Source organism: Prionailurus bengalensis, chromosome C1 (genome assembly GCF_016509475.1).
Source record: "Prionailurus bengalensis isolate Pbe53 chromosome C1, Fcat_Pben_1.1_paternal_pri, whole genome shotgun sequence".
NCBI lineage: Eukaryota > Metazoa > Chordata > Mammalia > Carnivora > Felidae > Prionailurus > Prionailurus bengalensis.
This window is the reverse complement of record NC_057345.1, coordinates 119363501-119375933: the sequence shown is the minus strand read 5'-3', so window position 1 is coordinate 119375933 and position 12433 is coordinate 119363501. Positions and strand designations below refer to the sequence as shown.

Below are 12433 nucleotides of genomic sequence, written 5' to 3'. Positions count from 1 at the left end.
TTTTTATAGATCAAATGATTGAAATGATTTCATGTGATTCAATTTCAAACATGCACGGAAAAAAGATTCTAAAAAGATTGAAAAAAGATGTAAAAAGATGTCAGAGGTTAATAATGGTTAACTTTGGGTGATAAGTTTGTGGCTAGAGTGGTTATTTTTATTTGTATTTTTTCTGCTCTTTTCATTTTTCTCCAGTGGGTAAGTACTATGGTATAATCAGAAGAAAAGGGTAATTAATTAAAAAAATAATAATAACAGGCACAAGAATAGTATTGGGGAAATCTTGCTGACAGCTGTTCATATGAAAATGACCTTGAGGTTCAAATGGCCCAAGCTCCGTGGTGTTAAGAAATGTACCGGAGGGAGGGGCGCCTGGGTGGCTCAGTCGGTTAGGCGGCCGACTTCGGCTCAGATCATGATCTCGCGGTCCGTGAGTTCGAGCCCCGCGTCGGGCTCTGTGCTGACAGCTCAGAGCCTGGAGCCTGTTTCAGATTCTGTGTCTCCCTCTCTCCCTGCCCCTTACCTGCGTATGCTCTGTATCTCTCTCAAAAATAAATAAACATTAAAACAAAAAAAAGAAATGTACCGTAGGGAAAGAACACAGGCTTCAGAGCCAAGAGACAAGGTTTCCAAACCCACGACTGTTACTCACCAGCTATGTGACCTTGGGCAAATTACTTAACTTCTCTGAGCCTCAGCTGCCTCATCTGTAACATGGGGATAATATCTACCTTGCAGGCTCATTGGAAGAACAAATAAAGTATCAGGTAGAATATCTAGACAATGCCTGGCACTTAGAAGACACTCGGGGCATGTTCATTTTTCCCCACCTCCACCCTCCACCCCCATCATCCACCCTTCAACATGAGTCACCAGTCCAAGATTATGGTATGAACCATGAGGTATAAGATAGCTGCTAAAAAACTTAGGCCTCTTCTCAGTTCCAGTAATGAAGTGCTGTGGGGACAGTGGACAAAGTTGGAACGTTTGGAGTGCTTCGTCCAGTTCTGGGCATCATGCTATTTTAAGAGGCACACTAACAAACTGGAACATTTCTGGAGAAGGGAAGAAGGCATGGAAAACACTGGGCACGTTATGCCTTGAGGGAACTAACAAATAAACTTAGGGAAGAGAAAGATTAGAATGATTGACAGGTAGAAGCGTAAGACCCAATCGGTGAGCTCCAGTGGGACGAAGTTACCAAGAAGAAATCTGACTCAGAGTGCCCGAAAGTTTTCTGAAAGCAAGAGGTGGCCTTCGATGGGATGGCTGTCATGTGACATTGAGCTTCCCCACTAATGTGACGGCGGTCCCAGAAGCCAGGAGCCACCTCCCAGGGACAAGAAAGAGAGCCAAGAGGGTGGTAGGTTGCATTAGATCCATAGTGCCTAGACTTTGGGATATTAAAGAGCAGTCAGATGTCAAGAAATTAGAGGCCCCAGCTGTCAGCCGATAATCTTGCCACGGGCAGGATGAGCCGCATGCTAGAGGGCATGAGCCTCACTCCTGAGGACACCTGGTTTTGCAGCCCTCAGTTCAGAAACAGATTTGGGCGCGTCTGTGGCAGCGTGAGGAGGCATGGGGTGACAAGTATGGGGCGTTCAGGCTGATTACTCTGCACTGTCCTGTGGCTGGGTTCATTATTGCCGGGGGACCCTCAGGATACCAGCCAACTCTACTCATTCCTGTGTTATGTCTTTAAGTTCGGACCCAGAAAAAGCCCTGCTCCTAGGGGGCTTGATATGACCTGAGTGCCCCAGCCCTCGATAATCTATAACGGTGCACCAGTCCTCACAGGGCATGGGGTCCAGAAGCCCTGGATCAAGTTGCCTGTCTCTGCTGCGTTTCTTGACTAGGCCACTTTCCTTCTATATCCTTTAGAGCAGGGGTCAGCAGACTTTTTCTGTAAAGGGACAGATAATAAACGTTTTAGACTTTGGGAGCCATTTGCTCTCTTGCAACTACTTAACTCTGCCCTTGTAGTGCAAATGGGCGTAGCTATGTTTCAATAAAACTTTAGTGGCGAAAGCAGGCGGTGGGCTGGATTTGGCTCAAGAGCTATAGTTTGCCCAACTCTGCTCCAGGTAAGCAAACCTGGTCTTTCTGCTAATCTGAGTCCGCTATTGACTTTTGTTAATGAATAGAGTATTATGTGCCAAGTAAGGAAATTAAAAAAAAAAGACAACCAACAAATGTATATTTCCATCACCCTTTGATTAAAAGAAAAAAGACAATAAGACAATAAGAAACAATAAGAAATAGGATGATTCAAACCTCAGGATAAAAGGCAAAGTGTGTGGACCAAAATCTAGGCACCAGGAAATCACGCTGGTCGGGAAACCCTTCCGATCTTGGGAATTTTAATTTTTTTAATTTTTTAATTTTTTTACGTGAGCTGAAGCCAAGGTAAGTCTCCTTTCCACTATTTTTGGCCAATTAATATTCTGAGTTAAGTCCAAACTTTGCATTTACCTTTGTTAACTCTTAGTTCCTTGTTTGGAGATGTTACAGTTTCAACCCTGGATGGATATGATGGTTAAGGCCCTGGGCTTTGTTCTTTCCCAGCTGATTAGTCTAAGCCAACAGAGTCTCAAATGTGGTTTCAGTAGACATAACTCACAAAAACAAGAGGTCCCTGGGGTCTCAACAATTCTTAAGAGTATAAAAGGATCCCAAGGCCAAAAGGTTTGAGAACCACTGGCCTAGGCCTATCCTGTATTCCACCCCCCTGCCAGGGACGGTCGAGGGGTGGGCAGGCTCAAGTCACTGGGCCACTGAGATGTGAGGACAGCTTGCTGGGGTTTGGTAAAGAAGCTTTCTTGGGGCGCCTGGGTGGCTCAGTCATTTAAGCGTCTGACTTCTGCTCAGGTCATGATCTCATGGTTCGTAAGTTCGAGCCCCGCGTCAGGCTGTCTGCTGTCACGCCAGAGCCTGCTTTGGATCCTCTGTCCCCCTCTGTCTGTGCCTCTCCCCCACTTGTGCACTCTCTCTGTCTCTCTCAAAAATAAATAAATTAACTTTAAACAAAATTAAAAAAGAAGAAGAAGAAGAAGAAGAAGCTTTCTTGCTCTCAGGAAGGAGCCATAGGAACTCGGGCTATCCCTTCTCCTGGACAAGCAGGCACAGGGGAGTCTGTGGCTATAGTCACCAATGGCAGTCATCTTACATCGAGGGAGGTGCCAGCCTGGGGAAGGAACCATCAGGATAGCAGGGAGAGAAATGGAGAGAGCCCGGTCCTTGGGCAGCTTCTTAGTGCCACTTTATAAGAGCCATGGAGGCTGTTCTCTGCAGCCCAGTTCCATGAGCCACATTCGTTTATTAGGCAAGTTGGAAATTTCTTTCTTGCAGCCCGAAACATTCCTTTGAACTTCCATGCTGCCGCTCGTCATAAGAATGTTCCCTCTTCATTCTATGGATCTTACCAACGTGATACACATAAACTTCCTGTCCTCATGTAAGTCAGTGATGGAAATGGTAACCTGCAGGGATCAGAGCCCATCCACCCCCCCCCCAAGACCATCTGTACCCACCGATCAATCTTTGTTGGGTCTCGTTATTAAATTATCGCACTCTGGCCAGATCTGAAGACTTCATGTGTCTCCCCCAACTGGATAACAAGTTCTTCCCTTGGAGCGAAGAAACTTGAGCCTCCAACTTGGTCCCCCAATCAGTGTCTTTCATACAGAGGACTGACTGGCTAGAGAGAGGAGTCTTAGAAAAACTTCGGAAGCGGGCACGGTCTGTCTTCCAACCTCAGCCTTTCTCCCTTCACTCTGCCCTTTGCCCCCCACGCTTCTCTAACGTGACCCCACCCCATCCTCCAAGGGACAAACGTGCTTGCCCATCCGTATTCCCACTGGGGAGTTTAACCCATGGAAACTGCAAAAGTGCATCTCCTAGGGGAGGCATGCACCATTCCAGGGAGGCAGCAGAAGCTAGAGGAAGCAGCACGGGTTCTTTTTGGAACTGATTCGTTTCACTCCTGCCTCCACTGTTGTCTGAGTGTGTTCCTTAACCTCTCTGAGCCTCAGTGTCCTCATCTGCAAAATGGAGAAAATAATGGATCCTTCTGAGGACTTAGTGTGATTGTATGTCAGGAAGCCGGCACATAGTAGGTGTTCAGTACAACGCTAAACATTCACTGGGCACCTAGTAGGCGCCAGGCATTGTGCCGGGCACTGGGGGCCTGCAAATGAATAAGATTCTGATATGTCCCTGCCATATTCCCACATCTAGACCCATCCTTGGCTCACAGTAGGTGCTTAATAAATGTTAAGTGAATTAATGCCTCTGAAGAGCTCGCATTTTGGTGAGAGAAATGGATGCACATGGGCACATGCAGACGATTTCATGTAAGGTAGTAGGTAACAGTGGAGCCAACTCAGCATATCAAGAGGGCCCTCCCTGGCGGTGGGGGTGGGGAGAAAGGGCTTTCTGGAGTTGACAGGCAGGAGTGAAGTCTTGGAGGATGTGTATGAATCAGGCAGGAAAAGTGAGGACAGAAGGGCTCTCTGAGACTCTCGGACACTTTCCGGGAGGCCTCTGCAGCCCCCGAGGAAGCTCCGCCCACAGCTCAGCACCCCCTCTCAAACCAGACCTGCCCTGCAGCAGCTGGGCTCTCTTCTTCCCGTCAGAGCCCGAGACTCCTGAGAGCGAACATTCACTGAACACTTCCTATGACCAGGCACCCTTCTCGGCACCTCCCTGGATGACCTCATTTGGTTCTCTTGACCAGTCTGTGAGGTCAGAACCATTATTAGCCCCATTTCCCTGATGGAGAAAGTGAGGCACAGAGAAGTTAAGTCCTCCCCACCCCCACCAAGGTCACCGTCAGGGTTAGACTCACCAGCCTGGCTCCAGGCACTTAGCCGCCACGTTGGCGCTCTTTTGGTTTCCTGACTAAATCACCCTCAGTCTCGTGGCTGCGTGGGGCGGTTCACACTGTGCCACAGTCTCCATGAGCACCGTCTCCAGACTGACAGACTAGGGCAGTGAGGCAGGCCCAACAAACCCCGGCTGATGAGTGGGAGGGGGTGGGTGGCAGGAGCAGCTCCCGGTCCCCTGGCCGTGGCCCTGGGCTGGCTCCACTCTGTCCTCTCCCAGGGGCTTCTCACCCTGCAGGCCCCCAGCCCGAGAAAGAGGGGCGCCCAGGCTTACCCGCTTCTCGTTGGATGAGTCGTTCACATTAACCCCACAGGCCAGGTCAGGCCTAGGGAAGGCTTCTGACCAGCCGTCCTCTGTGCAGTTTCGAAACACGGAGCCTGTGGGAGCCAAGCATCCTGCAGGTGAGCAGTGGGGACCGGAGGCAGACGGCCTGGTGTCTTGGGTCCCCTCTGCCACACCTTAGGGGCAGCCAGGCCCTGCCCTGTCACTCGGCCCCAGCTGATCCTTGAAGAAGACGTAAGAGTCAGGAAGGAGAGGTGGTGGGAAAGGAATGTAGGGAGGTGGCCTCAGAAAGGGCGAAGGCACAGATGTGTGTGTACATGTGAGAGAGACGGGCAGACCGGCTGACCCCTGATGCCTCGATCTACAAACCATGCCAGCTCTGAACACGTACCCCGTCCAGCCTCCAAGCACCGCTGCCTTCCTCCCGGGGCCCTCACCGCCTCACCTGCCCGCCCGTCCCTCTGTGCCAGGCCCAGGGTTTCACAGACAGGGGGACCTTATCACACAGGTCACAGTCCCCCACGGCCCCACTGACTCTCCTCCACCAGACCCCAGGCCCCTGCAGAACTTCCGGTCACGGCTCCCCAGCCCAGCTTGCTGCCCCCAGGCCCAGCCTCACTCCAGGGCTCTCTTAGGCCCCGTGGCCTCCCCTCCCACCGCACCCCTCACCTCCCCTTCCGGCTCTGATCTCAGCTCCAACATCCCTCAGAGCTCCAGGAGGGACCTCCCCTTCCCATCCTCCACCCCCACTGGCTGAGGAGCCACTGCTGGCTTTTGGAGGGTTTTCCCCAAACAGGGGGCTGTTCCCCCACCCCTGGGTGTTCACGGGAGATAAATAATAAGTCCTCGTGCTTTGAACTGGTAAGACACCAGTTCTCTTTCAGGGATTGTCATGTCCCATAGGACTCGAGGGGCCAAGTGTAGTGCTCGAGGACAGCAGTCCCAAACGATGATACACCCCCCAACCAAAAAGCCACTGATCTCACTCCCTAATGATTGCGTATTTGCTCAATTACAAAGTCCCGTGCTCTACTATAGTAATACTACACATGATGATGACGACTGTGTGCCAGGCACTGTCCTAAGCTTGTGACAGGTAGCAGCTCATTTAACCCTAACGAGACTATGAACCAGGCAGTTACTTTTATAATAAAATATATCATAACATGTAAATACTGTGCCCATTTTACAGTTGGGGAAACTGAGGCACTCCGTGGTTAAATAAGGTGCTTAAGATCACAGCAGAGGAAGTGAGGGAAGTGGGATTTGAACCCTGAGTCTCAGACCCTTACTCTTTTTTTTTTTTCCAGTTTATTTTGAGAGAGCCAGAGACAGTGCAAGTGGGGGAGGGGCAGAGAGAGAGGGAGACAGAGAATCCCAAGCAGGCTCTACGCTGCCAGCGCGGGGCCCGATGCAGGGCTCGAACCCACGAAACCGTGAGATCATGACCTGGACTGAGACCAAGAGTTGGATGCTTAAACCGACTGAGCCATCCGGGCGCCCTTACTCTTAGCCACACACTATGTGCCGATCCCCTTTCCTTCTCCTGCGTATCCTGATCCCGGGTCCTGCCACCATCCAAAGGCTGGATCCCCCAAGAATCTGGCGTGGTTGGCAGGGACCCGGCCACTCCCAGAGTGAACTTTTCTCAGGCTCCGGGTGCTGCTCCCACGCCAAGGAAGTTCTGTTTCACATGTAACTTCACGTCCTGCTCCCCACACCTGCAAACCACCAGAGCGGCACCGAGGGAAACCTTCCAGGTAGCTGCTCCTCACGGGAGGGAAGGCCTTCTTGGTCGTCCAGCAACCAGGACAAGGCCAGCTCCGCATTTCTCTGCATCACTGCGGTCCTCCCGCAGAGCTCACTGTGCTTCCCTGCCTCGCCCAGCAGACGATGAGCTCCCGAGGGCTCCCAGTGCCGGCCCAGAGCCCCTGCTCATCCAGCGTTGGCTGGCTGCCTAGACAAGCAGCTGAGTGGAGAAGAAGCAGCCCCGGGCTAAGCTCCTCTGTGAGAGAACAGGGGGGTCTGCCCACAAGGAGCTTGTAGAGCAGGAGCCCGAAGACTGGGGAAGGGAAGCTGCCAGTCCAAGAAGGAGCTCCAGGAGGAGTTTCCCTCCATGGACTGACTAGCCCAGCTGCATCCTCTACTCTGGATGCCCAGGAGAGCCCAGTGCTGGTCCCTGGGTCCGGCTGCAGCAGGTGTGACAGGGGGCTGGTCACAGCCCTGGAGATAGGAGCCCTCACACGCCACCTGCCCTAATGGGTACCCTCTGGAGGGGCCTTAACCACCCCATTTGGGCCTCCCGTGCTCCTCTCGGACAGGCCTCAGGGTCTGGACCACTGGCTCACAGGGTTCAGGGTCAAATGGGTTCCACTGAGCTGGAGAAATATGGCTGGCATTTCTAGAAGCAGCCACTATGCTAATTTACAGATTCCGATCTAATCCTCACAGCACCCAGCGAGGAAGGCGCTGCTGGCTTCCTTTACAGATACGAAAACCAAGGCCCGGAATTGGGCCACAGGGTCCAGCCAGGACGTGACTCTTCACTGTGCCTCCCTCCCGCCTGGGCACTCTCCCTGCAGTCCCAGGGACAGCTTCCGGCGCCAGGAGACCACACCCTCTGGACTCTGGGCATGCCCAGCCTATGAAGGAAGGCTCACGAGACCTGGAGCACAGGTTTCGAACTAGCCAGATCTGAGTCTGAAACCCAGCATCGCCTCTTGGTCGTCTTGGGGTCACCTGGGTGCATGACTTCTCTGGGCCCTGCAGAGTGACCACCCCCTCCGCAGGACGGGGCAGGAAGCACGGCAGCATATCAGAATTGCCCAGGCTGAGTACCTGCAAACACCGAGGCATGGCTCCCTTTTCCTTTTGGCCTTTCGCAAACAGACCAGGGGCGGTGGGGCTTGGAATCTCGGGATTTAGTAGGGGCTGGAAGATTTCTAGTTAAGTCAAGGAAGCTACAGGTTGTCAGACAGGAGAGAATGGTGGTCAGATTTAGGCTGGTTGGATGGGAAGTTGAAATACAAGAACACCCACTCCCTGGAGCCCAGAACAGGTTATCAGACAGCGTGTGCCTAGAGGCTGGGCCGGGCTGCCTGTGTTGAGCCCTTCTCACCGACCCAGGGGGATTCCCAAGACAGATGCTGAATGTGACCCAGGCCAGGCGCCCAGCGTGGCTCACAAGGCAGTGCCCTTTACTGACGGGGCTCTTCGCAGAAACGCAGAGACAAGGGTTAGCCTCTCTCTGGAGTCCCTTCAACCCCACCCACTTCCCCTGGGTTTAATTCCTAATAGATAAGATCAGTGATTCCCATTTCAGACCAATGTGTACCTCCAGGGCCCCTGAGGGCACGGTCAGGATTTTTGTGCATATCCATATGTGCAGTTTGGGGAAAAGCCAGTCCAAAGTTTCATCCAATCCTCAAAAGGCTCCAGGACCCTAATCAGGTTAGGAACCTCTACTGCTTTAAGGCTCCAGTCCCAAGATAGAAGAGAAAGGCCAAGGTCTGACCCTGCCCGGGAAGTGTGTTTTTTAATGAGGCACTCTGGAAGACCAGTGTCCTATTAAGAATCAAAGGAATGCATCCTGGAGGGAACACTCTAGACCTTGGCACACACAGAAAAATATCTGGGGGCAGAGTCCAGCCTGCCATTTCTCCAGTCACACGGACAACCATCCTGTCTGGGCCCAGGTGGTGGGTGCCCTGAGAAAGAATTACTTTATTATTATCATTTTCTTCCTTCAGAAGGAAGGGTTGGACCAAAACACCAGACTGTCCTCATCGGGTGCTCCTCTCTGGGTTGGGTGGGTGAGCCCTGGAATCCTGTAGGACAACCCTAAGGGGAGCCTTCCCTCTTGAGAGGAGACCGGGGTGCTGGTATCTATGAGGAGTGAAGGTGGAGGTAGGAGATGGTTCTTGGTGACTGAGGCTGGCCTGGTCCCGACCTGTGCTCCTGGACTGGCCGATGCCCTGGGCCTGGGGCTGGGTGTGGCCCCGCGGCAGGGAGGTGGGGGAGGGGAGATGACATTGCCTCCCAACGTGTGGGTGACGCTTGGGGTGCAGGGTCCCTGTGGACAGGCGGACGGGTGGGTCCCGCGGCCCCACAGCGACACCATGTGTCATCAAGAGGAAACTGCAACAGAGGTAGGCGTAGGACCCCAGCTTCCTCCCCCACAGCGTGCAGACCTGAACTGCACTCCTGGGTGAACTCTGGTAGGTCTCGAGCAATGAAAGGGCTGGGGAGCCTGAAAGAGGAGTGAGAGGGCTACTAGTTAATGAGCCAGGCAGGGTTTCTAGCAATTGATTGGGAAGGATTTGGCCATGAGCACGGATCTGCCTGGCGCTCTGCGGCAAAGTAGGACCGGTGGTGTTGGGGGAGGCAGAGGCAACGCGGCTCTGGGAAGGCTGTGAAGGGAAGGCTGGGAAAGGAGGAGAGCTTCTAGTCCCTCCAACAGGAGAACTTGGTCAGTGAGGGAGGAGCACTGGACAGGGAGTCCAGGATCTGGTCCTAGCCTTACACCTGACCAGCGTTTACTCCGGGGCAGCCATGTGTGGATTAATCTCATGGGTCTTTCTAGAGTTCTGTGGGTCCCAGACACAGATGTGGAGGGGTCACGCTGGGAGTGGTCAAGCTGTTGGTAAGTTTCCTAGCATGTGTGTGCAGGTGGGGGGACTTGGGGGGGTGGGCGGGAGGGCAAGAAGGGAGAAGAGAGAGAGAGAGAAAAGATAAAGGAAGGTATTTAAAGTTCATTTCCAAGCATGGCCTTAGGGACCTGTCTTGTTTATTCTCCCCATTTTACAGGTGAGAAAAATGAGGCCGAGAATGAGTAGCCTGGGCTCTGAGGCAGAGACTGATACCTGGCAGGAAGGACCACACTTTCCCACGTCTCTTGCAGTTAAATGTCACCACATGACTTAGCTCTGGCAGAGGCAATGTGGGCAGAAGCGGGGTCACGTTCTGGCCTGCTGCTAATCAGAACCACCCGTTTTGGGGGCTCCCGGGTGGCTCAGCCGGTTGAACGTCCAACTTCGGCTCAGGTCACGATCTCGCGGTTTGTGATTTCGAGCCCCGCGTCGGGCTCTGTGCTGACGGCTCGGAGCCTGGAGCCTGCTTCGGATTCTGTGTCTCCCTCTCTCTCTGCCCCTCCCCTGCTCGTGCTCTCTCTCTTTCTCTCTCTGTCTCTCAAAAATGAATAAATGTAAAAAAATATATATTTTTAGAAGCACCCGTTTTGGACTTTAGGCGGGGAAGGCACTGTGTGAACGAAGGCTTTGAGATTTGGGAGATCTGTCTGTGTCTGCAGCTGGCATCCAAGCAGTAAGCGGAGAAGGGGACTCAAACCTGTCTCCCTGGTCCCCCTACACTTCCTGTATGTTGGGTACCAATGAGGCTGAGAGGGACAGCCAGCTACCACAGTGTGCTCCCCACATTTGTGTGTGTGTGTGTGTGTGTGTGTGCGCGCGCGTGTGCGTGCGTGCACGCACGTGTGCACACATGCGTACTCGAGAATTACAGACTGAGGAATTTACACTCCTCTCCCACACCACCCGGTCTTGGTTTCCATCCCTAGCTTTGGGATGCTGGTGGGTTTTTGTGTGAAATCATCTTTGTTGGTTCCTTCTTGTTAAGGGCCTCATTGGCCAGCTTTTCTTGCTCCAAACCGGTGAAGGGAAAAGGGCAGCAGGGCTGGGTCAGGCTTTAGACTTTAAATGACCTCATTGAGGGGCGCCTGGGTGGCGCAGTCGGTTAAGCGTCCGACTTCAGCCAGGTCACGATCTCGCGGTCTGTGAGTTCGAGCCCCGCGTCAGGCTCTGGGCTGATGGCTCAGAGCCTGGAGCCTGTTTCCGATTCTGTGTCTCCCTCTCTCTCTGCCCCTCCCCCGTTCATGCTCTGTCTCTCTCTGTCCCAAAAATAAATAAAAGTTGAAAAAAAAAATTTAAAAAAATAAAAATAAAAAAAAAAAATGACCTCATTGAGGCCAGGGGCCAAAGGCCATGAAGCGACCTTGCCTCCACCCAGCATCACCCCCACCACGGGGCCAGAGTCCCACCTTGACCATGCCCTTGAGGACAGGGCATAGTTTTGAAGTCCGAGAAATCTGGGTTTGAATCCTAGTTTCGCTGTCTTCTAGCTGTGAACCTTAAGCAAACTGCTGAGCCCCTATTCGTCCCTGTTATCTCCACTCTACTGGGTCACGTGGAGGAGAAAGGTCTGTGACTTGTAGGGGTGCTGTAATGATTGCATGAGCCCATGTGTTTAAAAATGCCTGGCACGTAGGGGAGCTTCAGCTAATGTGAGTCCCTGAATATCCCCTGTCTGAAACAGTCTACCTACTTCTCTGCCTCAAATTAAGAAAATCCTTGTAACCTGCAATTTTCCTCGCCAAGAGATCACCCAGGAGGCCAGGGGCTTTCAGGGAGGGTGTGGTTTATCAGCAGGGCCTGACAGAATGGACAGGCAGGAAGTAAATTTCTGGAAAGTTGGGTTGTGCCAGGGTGGGACCCAGATCCAGGAGCCAGAACAAGGGGTCTGGTTGCTTAAGGGACAGAAACGTCAAAGGGAGTGGGGGAGCCCATAAATGCAGGTGTGGGACAGAGAGAAGCAAACCCAGTCTCCTTCATCACTTCCTGATACAATGCTTCCTGGCCCCCTTCCTTGGGACCCCCCGAGTGGAACCTGCCCCACACCCCCAGCAAGGCCTCCGATTCCCAACAAAGACCACCTGTCACCATTCTAGTCACTGCTTGTCCCTAGAGTTTCTGTGGCCTCCGGGCCAAGGCCCTATCCAGAGGGCCACCCACTGTCTCACAGCCAAGACCTTCTGGCTGAGAGCTTACCGTTTCTGCCTGTGAGCATCCGGAGGAATTGTGGGCACCCCACTTCCACAGTCTGTCCCAGGGCAGAGGAGGGCCAGCAGCTCATGTTGTCCCACAGCCCCTCGCAACCTGTGAAGAGAAACAGTAGCATTAGTCAGGGATGGAGCGGGGGCCAAGGGCCTTCTCCACCACCTTGTCACCGTCCCCAACCCCCCTGCCTGCCAGGAGTTCCCATCAGGTCCTGACCCCTTGACATCAGGAACCAATGGTATGTAATGTGCTTTTGTTTTATTTTTTTAATGTTTACTTATTTTTGAGAAAGAAAGAGAGACAGAGTGCAAGCAGGGGAGGGGCAGAGAGAGAGGGAGGCACAGAATCCGAAGCAGGCTCCAGGCTCTGAGCTGTCAGCACAGAGCCCAATGCGAGGCTCGAACTCACAAGCTGCG

At 52.9% G+C, this 12433-nt stretch overlaps 1 protein-coding gene across 1 annotated transcript in view; it reads right to left on the bottom strand.

Moving 5' to 3' along the window:
- The window catches only part of SCTR (secretin receptor), a 78427-nt gene that overhangs the window by 26581 nt on the left and 39413 nt on the right, over positions 1-12433 (bottom strand). The window contains exons 3-4 of the mRNA XM_043576580.1: positions 12009-12116; positions 5158-5261 (exon numbers count right to left, since the gene is read on the bottom strand). Of these exons, the coding sequence (XP_043432515.1) occupies positions 5158-5261; positions 12009-12116 (212 nt within the window). The remainder of the gene's footprint in view (positions 1-5157; positions 5262-12008; positions 12117-12433) is intronic.